We start from the raw sequence: 25164 nt of genomic DNA, 5'->3' as shown, positions 1-25164 counted from the left end.
AAGGCAAATAAACTCCCACTTTAGGAATTGCCAATTTACGAACAATCGCCAGAACCAATTAATTCGTAAAGGCAGGAACCACCTGTATATATATATTTTGTGTGCTCACTTCATGAATTCCTATACAATTGTTGTGATGAACTTGGTATTATTAATGTCTAGTCCACATTCTGAATAGAAATTCTATAACAATATTATTAGATGTGTTCTTTTGTCCAAATTTTCCTAAAAGTTTATGTATATGTATGTATGTGCCCTTTCTAATGACGTGAAAAATACTACAACTATCCTTTCCTTTATAACTTCTGTCCAAATATAATATCTCATTTGTTTTCACCTTCTTCACTTTGTTTATTATTATTATTATTACAGGTATCTCCATGGAGTCAGTAGGCTCATCACGGGAGACCCAAACTAGCAAAACAATATCTGTCATATCTCTTCTTGAATTCATTTACAGACGAAGAGCTCAACAACTAAGTCAGGCAATGAATTCCACTCATTCACCACCCTCCAGGCAAAAAACCTTGTTCTGACACCTTTGTTAACCACACTCTTCTTTAATTTCCAGAGATGGCCTCTTGTTCTTCCATCACTATCACACAGCTGAAACATTTCCCCTGCATCAATCCTATAAAAACCTTTCAGTAATTTGAATGTTTCTATCATATCCCCCTCTTCTTCGCCTATCAACAAATCTCTGCAATCCACAAGCTCTCAATCTATCAATGTAGGGAGCATTTTTTATATCACTCACCAATTTGGTCACTCTTCTCTGAACCCTCTCCACAGCCTCCTCATCTCCAAGGAATCCAGGTGACCAGACCTGAGCACAGTAATCCAAATGTGGAAGTATCAATGCGTTATATAGGGGAATAATAACTTCTTTATCTCTGGATGTCAGTGTGTTCCTCAACAACCAAGTAATCCTATGTGCAATCTTGGACACCTTAGCAATGTGTCCTCTGAACTTCATCTCCCTATCTACCAACACCCCTAAGTCCCTAGCCTCATCAATCTCTTGGAGTACCTTTCCATCGATGTAGTACACAGCTGGTAATCTTTTAATCCCAAAATGCATGACTTTACACTTTTCCACATTGAACCGACATCCATTATCTTTTGCCCATTTTACCAGCTTATTTAAATCCTCCTGCAAACTTTCAACATCAGCTTGATTTTTTATTGCATTACACAACTTTGCATCATCAGCAAACAACTGAATATCTCCCTTTAAGCCATTTCCTATATCATTTATATACAAATTATGCTACTTATGTTGACTGTATCCATCTTCAATGCTATTGCATTTGTTTTCCATTAGCTGGCTTTTCAACCAGCATCCCAAATTCCATGCAAGAAATGGTGTGTTCTTCTTTAATTGGGTATGATGTTAACATGTTGTTCTATCACATACGTGCGTGTGTGTGTATGTGTGGTTGAAGCCAATCGAATACATTTGGCTAAGCTTCAAAATGTCAACCCAGCTTTTTTTTTCACTATCCAGGTAGTAGGTGAGAAACAGGAATTAGATTGCACTAATCAGTTCTCATCTTTCATTACTATGCAGAGGACTTCCAGCCATCTGGATCTGAACTTCATAAAAATGATCTCTAAATTAGTTTTTAAAATGAGTTATATTAAAAAAATGTATATATTACCCATTTCATGCGACTTTTTTTTAATATGGCACTGGCTTCTGGCTTTATATTAAAAATAGTTATGAAAGCTTGGCATTTCATTATTGTTTCTTAATGTCAACATTAAGCTACAAAGAAGGTAAATGATATTTATGATTCACAGCATAACTTACTTCTAAAAATAAAGTAATAAAATTCCCAAATATAAGTTGAATTAAATACACTCAAGACTTACTTCTGCTGTACAACTGCGTATCTCATCAATGACAGCTTCAAATGCAGATAAAGAAAATGTTTCCTGCTGTTGAAGTCTAAATAGCTGCTGGGCAAAATAATCCTCTTTGTCTAAGAACATTGATTCTATAAAGATGAATGTGTTGATTATTATGACGCTAATAGAAGTGAATGCATTTTCAGAAGACCTTAGTTTGAAATATAAAATAATTAATAAATAACTTAAAATGGGTTGATTATGTAAAAAACAAGAACAGAAACCAGTATATTCAACAATGACACATGCAATATGTTGATGATGTTTTCGCAGTTTGGCATGGGTCTTGTACAGACCTACAAGAGTTTGTCAATAACATTAACACCTTTCAATATCATATCTAGTTTACTCGAGTCAGAAGAGATCAATTAGATTGCCTTTTTTAGATCTCCTATTACTTCAACAACCGGATGATAGCCTTCACTTCTCAGTACTGAGAAAGAAAACACATACTGTACTTTACATTCATCCTCTTTCACGGCATCATAATTATCAAATATCTGGCACCATTAAGACTTTAGTACATCGAGCAGGCTGTCTCTTTGCTGTTTCCGAAGACTAATCAAACAAGTTCATTTTCCTTACTAATGGCTTTACTGAATCGCATGCCAATAAAATAATTACTAATTACAGGTTCCTTGTCATCTGCATTCATCATGTCACCATTCACTGTTAAAGGTGTCTCAGAAGGCATAGCCAAACCACTAAGAACCATTAGTCTACAAGTGTCCTTCATTCCAACCAACAAAATATCTACTTTTCTAGGCTCAGCTAAAGATAAACTTCTATCTTTAGCCCACCCTGGAGTGTATCAGATTCCTCGCCAGTGTAGATTATTGTATTTTGGCAAAACAGGAAGATCGCAGCAGTGCATCATGATGAATTTAGACTACGTTAAGTTCAATGAGCCAGAGCAACTGAGTCTTACAGAGCATGCTATCACCACAAGACATCACATTCTTTGTAAGAAAATGCAGGTTCTCTATAAAAGTAATAATCATAAATTCCATAATTCACTTCAATTTAATTATGTTATTTTTTTAAATTTTTATTTCTTATTAAATCTTGTTAAAGTTATTTTTACTTGAAAGCTTAATATAATTAGACCATGATGTTCTACATCATATATGTACAGTTCGCATATGTTATTGTTGAACATACCAGTTTCTATGAAGAATATCATTTATATCAAGGGCATCTTCGATTTAGAAGTAATACTGAAGATGCCCTTGATACTAGGTCACAAATTTTATACTAATAAAAATATTTACATAAGTAATCTGTTTTATGTTATTTATTAATTATCATGTCTTATGTTAATTAAATAATATCATTATCATCAAATTCCTGATATATATATACCCTCAAGGGGTGTACAGGATATGATAGTACTATATGAAAAATTCACATCATTACTAACTTCCTATCTACAATTTTCCTCCGAATCAGTCTGATAGCTCCAATCTGTCAAGACTCCAACATCTTCAGATCTTATATTTCTATCTTCTAAGGTGCTTTTTACTGTATCAATCCACATATATCTTGGTGTTCCTCTGGGTCTTTTTCCTGACAACCTGGCAGAGAACACTTGTTTTGATAATCTTTCTTCTCACATTCTTTTTAAGTGACCATACCATCTGAGATTAGCTCTGCTAATAAAATTCCTGGATGCTGACAATGTCAAGTTCTTTTCTAATATCCTCGTTTTTAATATGATATTGCCATTGATGCCATCTGTTCATGCTGCTAATCTTTCTCAGGACTCTCATATCTGCAGTCTCTAGTCTTTGGTCAAGTGTTTTACTTCTGATCCAGCTCTCAGATTAATAAGCTAAAATTGCTCGAATACTGTCTTGTATACAGCTAATTTAGTGTTTTGGCTAATTTCTCTCTTATTCCATATAAATTTATTCAGTTGAATTCCTACCATACCAGCTTTGTTGATTCTGTTGTCTATTTCCATATTTAATTTACCATCTTCACTAAAAATCGTGCCTAAGTAGCTGAAATGTTTTGCTTGTTCCACAGGTTCTCTGTTCACAAAGCAGTTGACATTTTCAACGATTCTGCCTATTTTCATTGTCTTTGTCTTTTTATTGCTAACCTTCATACCATATCTATTACAACAGTTATTCAATTTAGTCAGGGAATCTTGCAGACATGTAGCGAATTTATTTAGAAGTATAACATCATCTGCATAAAGCAAAGAGCTGACATTAACATCTCCAATTTAGATTATTATTTAGATATCAGGTTTAATACCACTTTCCTTGGTAATGTGATCCATATAGATAATGAATAACAGAGGGGATAATGTACATCCTTGTCTAACACCAGATTTAACATCAAACCATCTTCCTGTACTTCCTTCAATTCTAACTGCTGACTTACAACTCAAATAAAGACTAAGTATTGCTTGATATAATGCCCCATTGACACCATATAACTGTAGCATTTTGAATAGCTTCTCTCTTGGCACCCTGTCAAGAGAGAAGCTATGCCTTTTCCAGATCTACAAAACTTAAGTAAAGATCCTTGTTATATTCCCATGATATCTCAACTATTTGTCGTAAAGTGAAAATCTGATCCTGACAGCCTCTATTTGGCCTGAATCCAGCTTGTTCTTCACCAAGCTTCTCTTCCACAATCCTTCTCAACTGTTTCTCAAGTATACTTGCATATATCTTACCAGGAACACTCAGTAGAGAAATACCTCTGTAATTCTCACATTCAGTTTTATTTCCCTTTTTTATATATGGGTACTATGAGACTTCTACTCCAATCATCTGGAATTCGTTCCCTCTGTCCAGGCCTTCTGAACTATGTGGTGCAGCCACTGTAAGACTTTTATAGCTCCACACTTCAGCATTTCTGGTTGAATATCATCAATTCCTGCTGCCTTTCCACATTTCAGGCTTTTGATGGCTTTTTTACTTCATGTATGGATATGAATTCCTGACTACATGCCTGGCCAGTGTTTTTTACCACTGTGCTGTCATCACTGCTTGTTTCATTTAGCAATTTTTCAAAGTAATTACTCTATATGTCAAGGATATTTTTTCTCCAGTTTTCATGTCATCTTTATCATCCCTAATTCAGTTTACAGCACACTTTCCTCTATTTCTGAGCTTCTTTAACAACCTCCAGAATATCTTGCCACCTTCTTGATATTTATTTTCTATGTTCATACCAAAGTCCTCCCATGACTTTTGTTTAGCTAGTTAAAAAGTCCAAGCTAGTTTGTTTAGCTAAAAAATAAGATTTATAAAAAATGAGTAGATCTATATGTAGATCTACTTTGAAGAAAGTATAGGAAAGTACTTAAAAATGCATTCGTTGAAATTTAAATGTTTTTTTTTTTTTTTAATAGAAATGTTAGGGTGTAGGGTGTAGATTTATGGAAAATTTTGGCACTTCAAGGTCTTTATTATGTGTACCAAGTCCCACATCTCATTTCATCCAACTGCTAGTACTGAAAATGAAGATATTTGTAAACTATCCAATCATTTTATCTGTGAATTCAGACTGAACATATAAAAACAGGCCAATTCACATTGATTTCCTCTCATAATGCACAACACATTTCCTTTTGGATATATACTCTCATGTAATGGAAGGGTAGAACAATTCAACAGATTTTGACAATGAGGTTAATAGCAGAGAAAGCTAGGAGAAAAAACAAAAAACATATATACTTGCTTTGTTGATTTTCAGAAAGCATTTGATAGTATTGACTAGAAAGTGACATTAGCAGTTCTGGAATCCTATGGAATTGATAAAAAACTAATAGCTATATTAAAAGATGTTTATCAGAATGCAGTTACAGCAGTTAGAATAGGTGATGATTTGGGGAAATGGTTTAAAACAAGCAGAGGTACTAGACAGAGAGACCCAATATCACTAAGCATTTTCATCCCACATTTAGGAAGAGCAATGGACAAATTGAAGGAAGATGCCAAAGGAATATCTGTACACGGAATGAGAATTAACAATCTGAGATTTGCAGATGACATTGTTATTATTGAAGAAGATGAAAGAGAACTACAAAAAACACTGGAACTGTTAAATGAGGAAGGGAAGAGATTTGGACTTATGAACTTGGAAAAAACAAATACAATGGTATTTGGTGAGAAGAACATGAAACAAAAGATGCAAGTGGATGGAACTGATATAGAAAATGTAGAACAATTCACATATTTGGGAAGTAAACTGTCATATGACTTGGACTGTAAAAAAGAAATAAAGATCAAGATTGCAAAGGGAAGAACCAATCTGAAGGCCATGGATAACATCAGGAAAAGTAAAGTGATCAGTCTGCAAACAAAACTAAGAGTACTGGAAACTTGCATCTTCAGCGGTGTACTGTACGGATCTGAAACGTGGGTAATAAATAAAGAATCAAGAAAAAGAATTTTGGCATTTGAAAGAATTTGTTACAGAAAGATTCTAAGAATAGGATGGGTACAGAAAATCACCAATGAAGAGCTCTATCAGAAGATACAACCAAAACAGAATCTAATGCATAAGATTATAAAATGGAAGCTGCAATTATTTGGACACATCTGTAGAATGAGTGAGGACCGGAAGATAAAGACATTTATGTTTTTTTGATTAAGACAGGGTATATGTGGAATTACTGTGCTGGCAAGTATGACAAGCTTAGGAGATTGCTTGGATCAGTGCCATGGCATGTACAACTGCAAGGGCTGGACGTCGATAGAGCATGGGAAGTGGTCAAGGAGCATTTACAGGAGGTTATGGCTGATTGTATACCTAGGGTCCAAATAGTAAAACAAGTAGGGGTTAAATGGATGAATAACACCATTAAGCTTGAGCTGCAAAAAAAGAAACAACTGTGGAGGGAATTTAAAGAAAGGGGTGACCTGCAGGCACACGAACGGTATAAAGTGCAGGCCAGAAGGGTAATGAGTGTGGTAAAAACAGCAAAAGCCGATTATGAAAGGAAACTAGCTATGCAAGCAAAAGAGAATCCTAAATATGCTGCAAGCAAGAAAAAAACTGTACATGGCAAAATGATTTTAAGGAATGACGATGGTAAGGAGGTCACTGAACCAGTCTAGTGGAGTTACTGAGCATGCACTTTGCAAAAGTATATCATCCAGGTGGTGACATTGAAAAAATGAAGGAGCCATTAGTTTATACGGGAATTGTGATGAATGATGTGGAGGTGAATAGTCTATTACAGAACCTTAATGTGAATACATCTGTGGGATTGGATGGTATACCGGCACGGGTCTTGCGTGAAGCAGCTAAGGAATTATCAGTGCCCTTGACCATGTTGTTTAATCTGAGCCTCGGGTCTGGTGTAGTCCCGAAGGCGTGGAAAGAGGGGAAAATAATTTCACTGCATAAAGGAGGATCCAAGACTATGGTTGCAAATTACCAACCGATCAGCATATTAGGAGTTGTTGTCAAGGTCTTGGAGAAAGTAGTCAAGAGAAAAATACAGGAATGGATTGATGAAAATGAGATACTGTACAGGGGACAGCATGGCTTTGTAAAGGGTAGATCGATCATGCCTGAGTAACTTGCTCAAGTTTTATAACAAGGTGACGGCTGAACTGGATAAGGGAAATGGGTTTACAGTGATACTGCTGGACCTGGCAAAGGCGTTTGACAGGATACCACATGGAATTCTAATCCATAAACTACAACATATGGGAATGAATATAGGGTTGGTGAGATGGATAGGTGGGTGGTTGATGGAGAGATATCAAAGAGTGGTTTATTCAGGAGTGGAGTCCAAAAGACGGCCTGTGACTAGTGGGGTGCCGCAGGGTTCTGTACTTGGACCACTGATGTTTAATCTGTTCATTAACGATATAGGGAAGGATCTAAGTGGAACAGTTCATTTGTTTACTGATGATGCAAAGTTGGGGAGGGCGATAGTGAATGCAGAAGATGTCAAAGTCTTGCAGGATGACTTGGATAGATTGGAGTTCTGGGTTAAGGAGAATGGATGTCAATTTAATGTGACATCCATTTTGGGGTGAAAAGATTAGCAGCAGTATACCACATGGGTGGAACTGTACTACAAGAGATTGAGGCCAGGGGACTTGGGAGTGTTGGTGGATAGGGAGATGAAGTTTAGGGGACACATTGCAAAAGTAGCTAAATCAGCTCATCAACTCACATGGTTGTTGAAAAATACCTTAATGAGCAGAGACAAGCAAGTTATTGTACCTCTGTACCGAGCCTTGATAAGACCTCATCTTGACTACTGTGCCCAGATTTGGTCACCTCGGTTCCTTCTTGATGGGGAGGAGGTGGAGAGGATCCAGAGGCGAGTGACTAAGATGATAGCAGGTCTATGGAACGAACCATATGAGAACAGGTTGAGGATTTGTGGGTTGCAGAAACTGGTTGATAGGTGGAAAAGGGGAGATATGATTGAGACATTCAAATTGCTAAAAGGAGTCTATAAGATTAATTCAGAGGATATTTTTGAGATCAGGACTGGTGGTGGGAGAACTAGGGGACACCTATGGAAGCTGGGCAAGAGTGTGGTTAGCAGTGGTGTTAGAGCTGGGTTCTTTACTTTTAGAGTGGTAAATGAGTGGAATAAGCTGCCAGAGTCTGTTGTGGGTGCTATGACAGTGAGCGAGTTCAAGGCAAGGTATGATAGATACTGTGAGAATATCGTATAGTTGTGTGGACATGATGTTTAGGGCCTCCCTCGATGAGTCTAAGGACTCCCTGGAGTAGCCCGAAAATAATAATAATAATGTTTGGTATTTTGGATGGTTTAAACAGAAGAGATAGACCATACAGAGAATGGATAGACGATATAAAAGACTGGTGTGGAATGGGTGTACAAAAACTGTGACACTGTACACTGGACAAAGAAAAGTGGAAGAAGATAGTGAAACAGGCATCAGACATCAACGGGCAGTGAGCCCATGGTTCGTGATGATGAATGGAAGGGTCACTACCTTCTGCATAATCCACAGCATTAAAAGGAGAAAAACTTTTTACAGCTATATGCTGACCAGTGTATTTTGATATTATAGTGACACACCACTCTTTGTGCATTTTTATCATGCACAAAATTTTGCTTGCTTACACTTGGGTAAAGAATTAAAAAACATATATAATTCCTTGCTAGTATAATTTACTATCTAACCAAACAAACGAACAAAAATAAATACATTTAATTAATTAAATAACAAAAATTTACATAAAAATAGTTGCAAATTTAAGTCTGAATGGATGTATAGAATACTATATTCTTCTGTATAAAACTCAAAAATCATACTGATAAAAAGGTAGCTATATACTGATATCACAATTCCATTCTATTCTACATTCATATTTACTCCTAAAGATTACTAGGGAGTTAAAGCAAAGCATAAAAACATTAAGGTTTAGATTAAGAAGTGAAGTGCACACACTCCTGATATATATATATATCAGGAATATGAGAGGAGGACCCTTTCTCTCCATGATGGTGAATGGGATTCGGTGGTCAATGTATATGGTTTTTCTGAAATACACTACCATCTTGAGAGAAGATAAATTTATCAAAAATAAATGCATTTCCATGTTGAGGCATTCTTCAGTAGTATATATACACTATGAAAAGAAAAAACAATAACCTCCATAGGTAGGCAGAGATGATATATATCCCTTTTGATTGTGGAAACCCACACTATTAACACAATACCTATCATACCTTATTTTGATATATTCACATAGAAAGCACTCACAACAGACTTGACAACTCATTCACCATGAGTGAAAAATCTATCCCTGATGCCCTTTAATAATCACTCTTAATTTCCAGAGATACTTTGTTCTGACCTTCTAACCAACTACAGAAAAATTTTCTCTACATCATTCATATAAAACCCTTTTAGTAACTCAAACATTTCTATCTTATCCCCTCTTTTCTACCTATCAACCACTTCTGTAACTCTATCTATCCTCACAGAGAGCACTCTACAGACCATGCACCACCACTTTGGTTACTTGCCTCTGGATTCTCTTTGGATGTATCATCACCATCAAAGATACTATGACAATACTACATAATTAAGTTTACAATTATTAATGAACTGAAAACAATTTTCCTCTAAATTTGTTCATCACTTGTAAACACACTAACATTGTCAGATCCTATATTTTTGTCTTTTAGGGCACTTCTGACATTGATCCACCTAGACTTTGGTCTTCATCTGCCATCAAACACCTATTTTGCTAAAACCTTTCCTTTCCCATTCTGTGTAAGTGACTATAACTCTGCTCACAAATTCCTGAATGCTAAAAATGTCAAGTTCCTACCTAATATTTTCCTTTTCGATATAATTCTGCCATTGATGTCATCTGTCAACTCTCTGAACAAATATTTTATTTCTAACCCAACTCTGAGATACATAAGTTAAAACTGGTTTGAACATTTTCTTGTATATAGCTAATTTAGTGTTTTGACTGATATCCCTATTATCCCATATAAATTTATTTAACTGGTTCCCCCACCATACCATTATTACTTATTCTTCTGTCTATTTCCATATTTAATTACGATTTTCTCTAAAACTTATGCCTATTTAGCTGAAATATTTTACTTGTTCTATAACTTCTCCATTGAGAATCCAGTTCTTCCATATTTTCATAGTCTTGGTCTAATTATTGCTACTTTCATTGGGAAAAAATTTTACAGGTATTTATTCAATTTAGTTAAAGAATTCTGGGGACTTGAGTAGACTTGTTCAGTAGTACATCATCTGTTATATATGTTATTAGGCAAGAGATCTATAAGAAGAAGATGTGGCAGGAATATCATGGGAATAAGAGCAAGAATAGTTATTAAATATATAACATGCAGGCTAGAAACTTACAAGTATCGTATGGAAAGCTAAGTTGGAATATAAAAAGAAATTGACTGTGCAGGTTAAAGGCAACCCAAAAGAATTTTATTGTTATGCTGCAAATAAAAAAAGAATGAATGTAGAAGAATAATAAATTTTACTGAACGTAGACAGTACCCTTGTATCAGAAGCAGATGCAATAGTTTAAATAATGAGTGCTCGCTTCACCAACATCTATCAACCCAGTGTAAAGAATATAGTGCACAATGCTACCACTACATTATATGAAGAGGCAGAGGTAGCACTATGCACCATATAATGGAACAGAGTGTTGTATAACCAGAATAAGAATTCAGCAAAGAGACAAATGGGATATTAGCATGTATGCTAAAGGAATGTTCAACTGAACTGACTAGGTGCTTGACAGGTTTGTGTAATTTGAATCTTAGCTCAGGAAATATCCTACATGAATGGAAAGAATGTAAGATAATCCCACTGCATTCATGTGGAATTATCACACCAAGGGTTTTTGTATAATGAATTGGTGTTCAATTAACCGATGAAATGCCTTTTCTACAAATTGCCATTCGTTAAATTGTAGTTCAATGAATTGCTTATTTGACAACTTGCTTTTTTAATGAATTGCTATTCAGTAAACTGCCTTCTGATTAACTGTTTTCGATGAATTTTCATGCCTTGCATCTCTTCTCTTCTCATTGAATAGTTAAGCATTGATCACCATACCATACAAATGCATTGGTATTTCACACAGTATTTCATAATGATTCTATATTCATTTCAACCATCAATTGAATGCAAGAAATGACATAAACAGGGTTGCATATTGCAACTGAAGAATTTTAATAATAAAAATAAAGTAAAAACACTGACAAGTTTCGCCAACTTAGCTGTTTGGCTTTGTCAGGGGTGTAAAAGTGATACAAAACAACTTAAACAGTTTATGAAGGACTAAACCAAATACAAATGTATTTTTTTACAAATTCAGAAGAATGCATACATCAAATACATGGAATGTGTATGATATCAACTATTGTTATGCAGGTACGCTTTATAATTAGCAGCAAAATTAAACTCTGGAGTACTTTGTGATCTTATGAGGGTCTTCCAAATGTAAGCTAGAATTAATCCTCGATTTCTGTTGAGGGTGCATTTAGAACGAATGACTACTATAGCTTCTTTGATGTTTCAGAAGCGAAAGTATTCTAGATAGGGCATGAAGCTTTTGTCCCATTTGATGGTATGGTTCGCACTCGAGAAATGAAGGGCTAACCTAGTGCTGTCTTCCCTTTGTTGTTTATATCTCCGACGTGTTCTCTTTTTCTTATTTCCAAACTTCTTGAGGTTGACCAATGTAGTTTAAACCACATGAACTGGGATGTTATAGACACCAGCGTATTTGAAGAAGGCATTACTATCTTTCGGAGATCTTAAAAAGGGGCGGATAGTCTTAATAAGTTTAAAAGCCACTCGTATTTCATATGGTTTGAGGAGCGTAGCAATCTTTTTTTGAAACTGTCCCAGCATAAGGAATGGCAATATAGGATTTGTAATGTGTTTCTTCAGATTGTTGTTATGGGGGGATTGCAGAAAAGTATCTTCTGGATCAGATTTTTTGGATAACCATTGTCTATCAGGGTTTTTGATATATGAGATAATTCATCTCTGAGATCTTTTTCTTCTGTTGTGATGCGAGACGCCCTATTTTTGAGCATGTGTACGATGCCAGTTTTTGAGAAATGTGGTGCAAAGATGTGAAGTGCAAATATCGACCAGTATGATAAATTTAGTTTAATCCTTTATCCAAGTGTGAGCAAACAAAGTTTGCGCCTGAAAGTATCTTCAGGACTGGGTTAAGGTGGTACACACCAGGGCAACTCGTTGCAAAGGTGGAGCAAGCTACCAACACTCCTATCCTAGTATCTCCTATAATGCAAAACACATCTCCTTGCGGATATGTCTATTGTTATGCATTAAGGGAAGGGCCACTACCCAGACCGGTTTCGACCTTTATTGAGGTCTCTTCAGTGGGAGCCAGGCCCAAGTCGAGATATCAGGCAGAAGCATTTGCAGGTCATCTCCACCTATAGGAATTGCCAATTGGTGTGCCACCCTTTTTAATAAATTACTCTGGATTTAGAATTAAATTACTAGGAAAACTTTCAACATCGACCAGTATGGGTTGGTTTGCGATAAACTGTAAGGCTGATATGTCCATCCATTTGTTTTTTAATTAAGGTATCTAGAAATGACAATTGTTTATCCTTTTCAAGTTCCAAGGTGAACTTTATTTTGTGATGAAGGAGTTTATCTTCGTTAAAACATCTAAAAGATCTTTTTTTGTGTTTTTCCATACAATGAAAATGGCATCCACGTACCTCCACCACACTGTGGGTTTAGGGTCTAATTGAGACAGAATGTCATTTTCCAGTTTCTCCATAAAGAGATCTCCACAAAGGGGGGAAAAGAGGGCTGCACATTGCGAGGCCTGTTCATTGTTCATAAATCATCCGATTCCATATGAAAAAATTAGATCTTAGGCAATGATTGAAAAGAGAAGCAATATATTGAGGGAATAGGTTGTTCAAAATGCTGATTAATTCTTCTACTAGAACGTTAGTAAACAACGACACTACATACAGGCTGGTAAGAATGTTTCTGAGATCGAGATGTTTTTCAATTTATCAATAAAATGTTGTGAATTCTTTATGTACGTATCTGAATTACGGATGCGCACCTTTAGCAGACAGGTGAGGTGTTTTGATAACAAATATGTGGGGAGAATTAATTCCATCCACTATGGGGAATAGAGATATTCCATTTTTGTTCACTTTAGGAGAACCATATAGTCGCGGGCATTAGTGGATGTAATGACTTTAATCTCCGTTTTAGGTCCGTTGGCCAGCTGTCCATATTACGTAACAAGTTGTTTGTTTCATTATGGTTTTTTCTATGGGGTCTGAATCTAATGCATGATAGGCAGATGTGTCAGAGAATAAGTCTGTGATCTTTTCCATTGGTGTTTAGGATAACTGTAGAGTTTCCTTAATCCACTTTTAAGATAATAATTTCCCTGTTTTTCTTCAAACTAGACATTGCTCTTTTTTTGTAAAGGTGTGATATTTTTGTTTGAAGGTCTGGAAGATGAGAGAATAATGGCGCTTTTCAATCTGAGATCATTGGCTATGGGTTCAGGTAATGATGACACTGCCTTTTCTATGTTACATATGATGTCAACTTTAGGAATGTGGTCTGGAGCAATAGCAAAATTAAACTCTTTCTTTAGTATACCGGCTTCTGGTTTAGATAAAATGTGGTCGGAGAAGTTAAAGACTACTTTGTTATCTTGAGATTAGGTCTTGACTTAACTGTTTTCATAAAGAGCATTGAATTTTTCAATTTGACTATTTTTGCTGATTGAAAAGGCCTTATTAAAACTATCATTTATCGTTTTATCTAACAGTGACCACAGACAAAATACAAAATTCAACATTTCGTAGATAAATTGAAGAAAATCTCAATCTCGGAAACAGACATTCTTGCCAGCCTGCATGTAATATCCTTTTACTAATGTTCCAGTAGAAGAGGTAATCAAGCAGTTTGAACAACCTATTCCCTCAAGATATTGCTTCTCTTTTCAATCATTGCCTAAAATCTAATTTTTTCATATGGAATGGAACGATTTACGAACAATTAACAGACCTCGCAATAGGCAGCCCTCTTCGCCCCCCCCCCATTCAGATCTCTTTATGGAGAAACTGGAAAATGACATTCTGTCTCAATTAGACCCTAAACCCACAGTGTGGTGGAGGTACGTGGATGACATTTTAATTGTATGGAAAAACACAAAAAAGATCTTTTAGATTTTTTAATCAAGATAAACAAACTCCTTCATCACAAAATAAAGTTCACCTTGGAACTTGAAAAGGATAAACAATTGTCATTTCTAGATATCTTAATAAAAAAACAAATGGATGGACATAGCCTTGCAGTTAATCACAAACCAACCTGCACTGGTCGATATTTGCACTTCACATCTTCGCACCACATTTCTCAAAAACTGAGCATCGTATACGTGCTCAAAAATAGGGCTACTCGCATCAACAGAAGAAAAAGATCTCAAAGATGAACTATCTCATATATCAAAAACCCTGATAGACAATGGTTATCCAAAAAATCTGATCCAGAAGATACTTTTCTGCAATCCCCCCCCCATAACAACAATCTGAAGAAACACATTACAAATCCTATATTGCCATTCCTTATGCTGGGACAGTTTCAAAAAAGATTGTTATACTCCTCAAACCATATGAAATACGAGTGACTTTCAAATCTATAAAGATTATCTGCCCTTTTTTAAGATCTCGGCCAATATATAACCCAGTTTATGTTCATTTCTTGCACACAGTATTTCAATTATTTCATACTCTATATCTTTATTATATGGGATATGGAGTAAATTTTCTCTATTAACTGAATTAAATGCTTGTGCAAAATAAACAAAACAATACAAATCAATGTATTTTTCCCAGGCTATAGCTGATTCTGTAGGGTGACCTGGTCAACAGTAGATCTATTTTATTATAAATCTAGCTCGTTCTTCTCCAATTCTTCAATGGATGTTCATATATCAGTTATTTGATTTTGCAGAATTCTAACAAAATTCTTGCACTTTTGTCTGCAACTTTTCTTATGAAATGGGATTATTTTTTTAAATTAGCCCAACATTAGATATCACACCAAATAAAAGATCTTTTTAAATAATAGTGTTAATCTCTTCTTTAAAGGTTTGACTCTCCATATTTAAATATGTATGAAGAGATTAGTTCAGCTATCCTTACAGAGCTTACTGTCTTACATTTTAGTTCTCAATGGGCACCTGCTGTTATAATGTGTCGTAGTAGGTAATATTTACTTAATATGGTTTAACTCCTTTACTTAACTATCTCTTGAATAATTTGTCCTATCTCAGCAGCGCCTATAATATGTCTGTCTTTATCTTGCCATTATATACTTCAGCCCCTTAGATTATGTCTAAGATTATGTCTCAAGGTTAAGCCAACTCCTTGGTAACAAAGCTTCTGAAGTTAACTTCTCTTAAGGTTCTGGGAAAATTTATTTGTTCTGTTGCGCCACCCAGAACCCTTAGATTGGAAAAATTTCTCAATCAAGAAGTGAACCTTCAGATATGCACATGGTTAATCTAATCTATTTCTATACTAAGTTATCAATTATCAATACCTTTTATAATCAACCACGTTTGCAGTCGTGGTCTTAATTAACAATTATCTCCCACTTAGATCCGAATAATTTATGAGTGGTGCATCAGATTCTTAGACACAGGAAACCAAATTAATAAGAGCAAAAGGTTTATTTAACATAATAATTATCATACAGAATAAAGAATTTTCAATTATCACTGTACTACTAGATTACAAAGTAAAATTAATCAATATACATCACACTGTATTTAATACTACAAAACATTATGTTCCAAGATTCAAAGTTAGATTATAAAACCAATAATGACTTTTAGGTGTTAATCAAACTGTCTGGATTAGACATCTCTACAGCTCTTAAACATAGCCAGCAATCAACACAAGTACAATTATAATACATATATCACATATTGCTCACCAACTAAGATTAAAATATTACAGTCCTGTCTTAATTCTAGATAGAGTCTCAAAACTTTATGAAGGTCTATGATTCTTAAGTTACAATTATCTTCCTCTCACACATTACTTGATTAAAAGTTTACTATACCGAACTCGAGGATTCCTCATGCATGTCCTTTTCCTTTCGATTCTTGGGTTCCTTTCATTCTAAACATTTTCTTCCCTCTATGTTAAGGCTAAAGGTCCTCATGGAGTCTGCATACCGATCATCTATGCCTAGAATATTCTTGGCGTGAGGCAATTCTGCATCCATAAAGCATGCTACCTGGCCACTATCTTTCCCAGGAGTTGCCCATTGCTTCAAAAATCCTCTATTCATTCATCGTAGGGAACCCGCGATCCCTGTAATCATGACCCAACACCTCCCTTTTCTGCCACCAAGAGAGAACAGAGACTCCAAACAAAAAACAAAAAGCCAAAGCCTCTTGGGAGGGAGGGGTTTCCAGCCCTTTTATATCAACCCCTATGGGACTCCATGTAACCCTAAATTTTCATCCGACACGTTATTCCTTTGCACTCGTGGGTCTTGCCTTTCTGTAGTGAAAACTTAGGTCGCCACGTGCCATATATGCGCTTGACTGCTTGAGGCAACTTACTAATCCAGTGTCTTGCCTGCATACTTTGAGCTTATAATCTCAGTTGGTTATATGTAATTTCAGTAATTCCTTTATATCAATTCTAACAGAAAATATGTATATAACAAATTCATTGTCTAACATACAATTTAGTAGGTATTTTACACGGGAATATTCACAAGTTTTACACTAATTACGGTATCCAATATTTGTCAGGCTATATATACAACTTATACTAAAATACAAGCATATTCCTTTCAAGGGTTTTAACTTGTCAAATTATGAATGAAACATTAGTGAATTGTATTCATTCACAATTTAACACTGCTGACTTGCCATAAATTTGTAATATTTCTTTGCAATATTGAAAAGAAATATTGCAAATATTGAATATTGCAAATATCAGACTGAAGTCTGATATTTTTTTTTTTTTTTTTTAATATCCATTCAGACAACTTCAACACATACCTCTATGGCTGAATCAATGGTTTCTTTGGACTTGGCTAATAAATCAATCTCCAAGATTTGGTGCACGTTCAGGTTCATAAACTCTTTCGTATTTACACAAATAGCATTTGCATATATGAGCCTATAGTTAATGTATGAAAGCTGAATGACCAATTATCTTTAAAACTTTCTGTATATATTTTATTTTCGATAAAATGTTCATTTTTATCCTGCTCAAAACAAAATGGCCATCACTCCCTATTTCAAATTCCCTATATACTTTTGTATCTCTAACCAGAGTGAAGATATCACTATCAACAATAATAGAATCAATATGAATTTTCTTATTTCTCCATATGATTCATGCACAACATTATGTTGGAACATGTTCCAATGGTGTTTGTAATCAGAATAGGAAATGAATCTGGGATTCATTTCCTATTCTGATATTTAGATCTTCAAGAAGAAATAACTATATAACTATAAGAAATAAAGATATCACTATCAACAATAATAGAATCAATATGAATTTTCTTATTTCTCCATATGATTCATGCACAACATTATGTTGGAACATGTTCCAATGGTGTTTGTAATCAGAATAGGAAATGAATCTGGGATTCATTTCCTATTCTGATATTTAGATCTTCAAGAAGAATTACTTTTTCCTCTTTATATAGCTATTTCTCCAATGAAAAAAGCCTCTTCAACTTCCTTAGCAAAGCTTCTGTGTTATGTAGGCACAAATAAATTTCACTGTTCCAATTTCTAATTTTGAAATTTCCTCACATCACTCTATTTGGAAATGACTGCCATTAAGAAATTTATGAGGAACACTACAGCTACTTCTTCCTTTTCCTAATCACAATTACCCAAATATAAAATCTTATAGTTGTTATTAGCAGTATCTCACCTGTTTTATTCTTTATTTTGGTAATGCAATTATGTTGACATAATACTTCTATAATTCTTCTACAAGTTCCACTTCATTTTTTGATGATACCTCTCATGTTGATTATAATGTGCAATTTTGTGAGGGTAAGTTTGTTCCAGCAGCTGATTCCAATGATGGATTTTCTCTATAACACTAATAAAAGCCTATGCAACATTTCTTATCACCAAACTAGAAGTATTCAATTTGAAACATCTTAGCATAAAAGGCAAAAACCTCCTCCTTCCAATCTATGCAAGAATGAAATTATAGCTCATTCTCTCTCTCTCAATATCTTTTAAATGGAAAGATAATCTCATTATAACATTATAAACCAAAACAAAAAGGATACTATAGAAAACTCCACTTCTTATTATAGTATCCTAACAAGCTGCAGCATCTCAAGCATAATTACAGATTAATAAGGTGAATAAACTTCAGAAATGGTCATATCTTATAGCAAAAAATAAGATTTGACTTCATTTACCAGAACCATCCAGTTCTGGTAAATGAAGTCAAAATAAAGTGCATCAAATAAATCTTCCTCTTAAAGCAGCAGTCTATTCTTTAGGCTCTATTATCCAGTCCTTTTTTGACTTTTCTAGATGCTACTTCTTATATTAAAAACTCATATTTTAAAAGAAGATGTTGAATTTGGTGTTTATTTCCTTCTGACATTTTAGTTAGTTGGGTTGGCTGTGGTTTTCCCTTTGTACAAACACTTCACTGATTAATACATTAGAATTAATTAAGAAAGATATTCCTCTACACATCATTAAAACATTTGATTTCACTGTAAAATGGTGTTTATTTGTACCTATTGTAATACTTATTGTTTACTTACTTTCATTAATTTCTTCTTTATATTTAATTTACTTCTATATTTAATTATCTTTTCACTTTGCTTTACTTTACTGTATCTCTTTCTTCATTAACCTTATTCTAATTTTATCACTTTAACTTTATCTGATCCTTTCATGAACTCTATTAACTTTAGTATCCTTGCTCTACCTTCAGTATTCTTTACCTATACTGGAAATCACTAGAAATTTATTTTTGATATAACGACTGAGCCACCAGCGGTCTCCTTGTGGTATAAGAAATATCAATACTTCCAGTAAAGTTCGCTTCCTATCCTAAGGCCCTTCTCAATAATATTTTACAGTCGTGGCTAACACTTAACTTCAATTCACAGCTATTTGTAAACTCTCCGCTCACAGGATAGCATTTATTTGGAAACAGTGCATTGTGTAAAAGATCAGGCAGTACGCTTTGTAAATAAAACAAACATGTTTATTTATACTGAAACAATTATACAATTTACACAATAATAAACTATTACTTCTTACTCCACTCTAAGTTTAACACTTTAGAGAAAAACTTCCTTTAGATAATTTACGTACACATGCAACATAATACAAATCATTAAACAACTTAAAGAGAAAACAATCAGCCCATTTAAAAGGAATTATCGTGCCTTGTTAACTATAACTATAAATTCCAGGTTTTGCTTTATATAAAGTTCTCTTTATGCAAACTATTTCCACACTATATATAGTAACTCTATAAACTTATCTCTCCTTCTAAAACAGTCTCTCATAACAGAGATAAAATTACACTGAAAATAAACTCATGCGACTTCCTTTTTTCTATAGTGCACTTGTTCACATTTCCTATACAGATTCCCTGGCTTCTTTTCTGTATCAGGTTTTAGGCTTTCACTTGGAGATTTCATGAACACCGACATTTCATCGACAAATGGCTGGCGGAACCTGGAGCATAATTTTCCTGGCATTATAATCTTGGGAGAAGGTCTGACGGTCGAGGCCTCATGCAGGTTGTTCCATTGGCAATGCATTAGGTCTAGCTCCGCTGCTCCTATGGTAATTAATCGGCTCCTGGGACTGTCCGTCTCAGCATCATCCGAATGGAACGAAAGTCGTGGATTGACGATACTCTCTCCTCTTTTCCTCCTTTTTCTTCTTCTGGTGTCCATGTCGATAAATTTTCTATGATGCCTTATATTCAGTTTTCGCAGGACCCTGGACAAAGGTTTGAGACCCTGGAACATTCCTGCGCAACCTCTTGACCTTCTTTTCAAATGCGGACTTATAGTTCTCCGTGAAGCACACCTTTAATCTCATTATCAGAATGGCATAGCCATGTTAGATATATGCGGCCCCTTTTAACACTGACCTTGAAGGCAGTATCAGTCTGGCATTTTTCTTTTACATTTTATACTAAATACTAACATCAATATATTTCCGATTTCTAAGGCATTGTCCTTAAACTTCTATTTACACAATTTTGCATGCTAATTTCTCTGGGTTTTAATATATGGGCTTTTAGTATTACTTACATAGAAAACTACAATATATATCCGATTTCTATTGCCCTTGAACTTAACATATTCATACATCTTCTATTTACACAATTTATCATGTTAATTCCTCTGAGTTTTGATACATGGATTTTTAGTATTATTTACATAGAAAATTACAAGTCTACTTTTGAGAATTTTGGATGTGACCCCTGTAAAAGTTGATGCAATAAAAATGGAGAAATTTACGTTGCATCGAATTTTACACTACCTCAGCAACATTAGCAATATGTCCTCTAAACTTTAACTCTCTGCCTGCCACCACCCCTAAATCTCTAGTCTCATCTATTTCCTGGAGTACAGTGCCATCAATGTGATAAATGGCTTTTAATCTGTTTATCTCAAGGTGCATATCTTTACATTTCTCAACATTAAACTGATACCCATTAACTTTTGCCCATACTGACAGCCTATTTAAATCATCCTGTAAGCTCTCCACATTGCCTTAATTAACCATTACTCTACCTAATATCACATCATCACCAAACAACTGAATATTTCCTTTCAGGTTATTTCCTATATCATTTATGTAGAAATTAAACAGCAATAGTCCCAGCACTGAACCTTGTGGCACACCACTAGTCACCTGCTTTCACCTCGATTCTGCCCCTCCATATAACACTTTTTGATATCTATCCAGCGGCCACCCTCTCATCCATTTAACCAGTGTCATATTCATCCCTATTTGTTCTAATTTGCGTAACAGTGTTCCATGTGGTATTCTGTCAAATGCCTTTGCAAAATCCAGCAAAATCATTGTGTAGCCATTTCCTTTATCCAACTCAGCTGTTACTCTATTATAAAAAGTTAGTAAATTACTCAGGCACGACCCTTCACAAAGCCATTTTGATCTATTTCCAACACGTTTTATCGATTAATAAAAAAAATGGTCCATTTTTTTTATTAATCGATAAAACGTGTTGGAAATAGATCCAGGTCCATTTGTGGCAATATTGTATAATGAGACTTAGTACGGTCTCTGGGGCCAGCCACGGTTGGCCCTATTTTATACGTGTAGAACGCAGGGCATGTATGAGCACGTACACTAGCAATCGTATTTGTTTATGGGCACAACGCTTATTTAGTCTGGCCCAATCACTGCGTTTGTACGTAAATAGCATGCAATTCTTTCATTGTCTTATTATTTATTCTCATTATTGATCTGTTTTATTGTTTAATAAAAAAAATTACTGTAGAGTTTTGTGGCAATATTGTATAATGCGACTTAGTATGGTCTCTGGGGCCAGCCACGGCTGGCCCTATTTTATGTGTAGCATACAGGGCATGTATGAGGTACGTGCAGTAGCGATCATGTTTGTTTACCAAGCGCAACACTTATCTTGAGGCCCGTTTAATCTGGCCCAATCACTGCGTTTGGATGTAAATAGCATGCGATTCTTTCATTTGTCTTATTATTTATTCTCGTTGTTGTTCTGTTGTATTGTTTTTAGTGTGGTTGTCATTTTTTGTTATAATTTATTTTAAAGTTTAAATTTTTATTACGTCCATAAACAATATATTTTAACTATGAACAAAATCGATAGTTTATTGGAAAAACATTTCTCGTTTTTCCAATTTAAAAAAATTAATAGCTCAATGCATCATTGGAGTCTAACTAAACATTATTGTAATAGAAATAATAACTATAAATCAATAATAGAACCACTATATAAACATAAAAAAAAATAAGTCGGTTTTGGCCCCTGGCCCCACCTGTTTCTATTGTCACCAGCCACCACTGCTTGCCACATAATGAAAGAACTCTTTGGGATTTCCTTTGGCCTGCTCGGCTAAATTCCTCTCATTATTTGATTTTGTCTTCCGTGCCATGCTGGTCACCTTTCTTGCTTGAGACTTGTACTGTTCATGAGTTTGCTGGTCACCTTTCTCTTTATATACCTTCCACAGCATTTTCTTCTTCTGTAGCTCGTGCTTAATGATATTACTCATCCATCTAACTCCTATCCAATTAACCCTCTTAACCTAGGTATACAATTTAATATTGCTTCCTCCAGATAACTCTTAACTATATCCCATGCACTACTAACATCCTTACCCTGCAGTGTTTTATGCCATGGTACAGATTTAAGCTTCTTCCTAAGCATGTCATAATCACCTGCCTTGTAGGTTTACTCCATTCTTGATAGAATATTCCTCATGATTTACAATTTCCCAATTCAAGACCGCATGGTCACTTTCAATAATTGGAGGCAATGTTGTCAACTTGGTTATGGATAGCTCTTCTGATCCTATGACCAGGTCCAATATCTCCCACCCCTAGTCCCCTCCATCACATGCTGCATTAAGTAATTATCTCTCAGCAGGTATATCAATTCCATTTCCTTTCTGCCACGTGATCCTTCTCCCTTCCAGTCTATATCTCCATAGTTGAAGTTCCCCCATAATAATCGCTCGACTTGTATTCACTGTATTAATTTGGTGATGCATGTCTTCAAGATCATCTGTAGAATTCCCTGGCTTATAGCAACTGTACTTAAGTTTTATAGATCTGGAAAAGATCTATAAAAGTTTTATAGATCTATCACAAGGTGCTCAGAAAAAAATGGAACATTATACAGAGTTATACACAGTCTATATTTAAAACTGTCAGTCAGCAGTTAGAATTGAAGGAAATACAAGAAGATGGTTTGATGTAAAATCAGGGGTAAGACTAGGATGCACATTATCCCCACTCTTATTCATCATCTATATGGATCAAGCCACGAAAGAAAGTGTCATTAGACCTGATTTTAGAATTGGAGATGTCAAACTTAGCTCTTTGCTGTATACAGATAATGATATACTCCTAAACACATTTAGTGCAAGTCTCCATGATTCTCTAACAAAATTGAATAACAGCTATAACAAATTTGGCATGAAAATCAGCAATAAAAAAAGAACAAAACTGTGAAAACAGGCAAGAGCACAGAAAACTTCAGCTGCATTCTGAATCCTATAGGACAAGAAAAATATTTCACCTATTTAGGCACAGCTTTTAGTGAAGCTGTGCCTAACGTAGAAACAGACAACAGAATAAACAAAGCTGGTATGGTTGGTAGCTGGCTGAATAAATTTATATAGAAAAAGAGAAAAATTAGCCAAAACACCAAACTAGCAGTATACAAGACAATGTCAAGACAGCTTTAAGTTATGGATTTGAGAGTTTGGTTAGAAATAAAGCACTTCATCAAAGACTAGAGACTGAGATATGAGGGATCTGAGAAAAATTAGAGGAATGAACCAATGGCATCAATGGAAGAATCATATTAAAAAAAATGAAGATATTACAAACAATCTTGACTTTATTAGCATTCAATAATGTGTCAGCAGAGCTAATCTAAGGAGTGATGCCAAGATGGCATGAAAGAGACCCAGAGGAAGATCAAGGTCTAGATGGATTGATTCAGTCAGAAGTGGTTTAGAAGCATGAAATGTTAGATATGACTACACAGCAATCCTTCGATTAGTGTGACTAATGCGTTCTTTAAAACAGGCGCATTAATCGAAAGCACACTAATCAAATATAATAACCTATGGGAAAATGTATAATTCGTTCCTCAGATTTCTTTTTTGAAACTTAATTTTTTTTATAAAAGAATTAGGGTATATCTCAGGGTCTAGTTAAAGGAAAACCATGAAGCTGAAAGAAAATAAAAAATATTCAGAATATAAATTTATTATTCTACTTCTTAACAAAGAATTGAGCTAACCTAGTTTGGCGGGCATTTTATTTCTTTTTTTCATACAACCGACAGTATGGCCCTATTGCCTCTTCTACTCTTCCGCAAATTTTACTGCTTCTCTCTTCATTAGGGTTAGCTTCTAGGCACTGCTGCTTAAAAACTTCGATTGAATGTAAAATATTTTGAAATTGTTTCTGTAAGATCTCTTTTGGCTGACTATCAGTGGTTAAATTTTCTTCATATTCTTCTAAATCTTCCTGCTGTGCATCTAAATTTAGCAGGTCGGAATCACTCAATTCTTCAGAATGAGATTTAATTAACTCTTGGACGTTATCATTGAAGGGGAGCAAGAAATGAAGGATGCACGAATTGGTCACCAACACGTGAAATCACGTGCTTTATAGATAAAATTTCCCAACCACTTTAAAAACTACAATGATCATAAAAGAGAAGTTAATTTTCCGCGACATGTAATAATAAACAACTCATCCCAGAAGACGGATTGATTATTCTATTATCGGAATGGATTCTCCTTTTTGTGATATGCGCAGAAGTGTCGAAGGGTCTCAAATCTGTGACGTACTATAGCAGACGACATAAATTTTGATGGTAAAAATTTGGAACGTAGTATACATGGTGTAGTATGCCATTAAAAATAACTTTGTAAAATGTTTTAAATCGGTAACTAAATTATTTCATTCTCGTGAGTGATT

The 25164-nt window shown here is 34.9% G+C and overlaps 1 protein-coding gene across 1 annotated transcript in view; it reads right to left on the bottom strand.

Moving 5' to 3' along the window:
* Nucleotides 1-25164, bottom strand: part of LOC150098144 (gamma-tubulin complex component 4-like) — a 307854-nt gene that overhangs the window by 153907 nt on the left and 128783 nt on the right. Inside the window, exon 8 of the mRNA XM_090406372.1 lies at nt 1876-2000. Coding sequence (XP_090262498.1) covers nt 1876-2000 — 125 coding nt within the window. The remainder of the gene's footprint in view (nt 1-1875; nt 2001-25164) is intronic.

The sequence above is a fragment of the Typopeltis vanoorti genome, chromosome 16, assembly GCF_054136105.1.
Source record: "Typopeltis vanoorti isolate ZY-2024b chromosome 16, IOZ_Tvanoo_1.0, whole genome shotgun sequence".
NCBI classification, from domain to species: Eukaryota; Metazoa; Arthropoda; class Arachnida; order Uropygi; family Thelyphonidae; genus Typopeltis; species Typopeltis vanoorti.
Note: the sequence above shows the minus strand (reverse complement) of the source record. Positions and strands in the feature narration are given on the sequence as shown.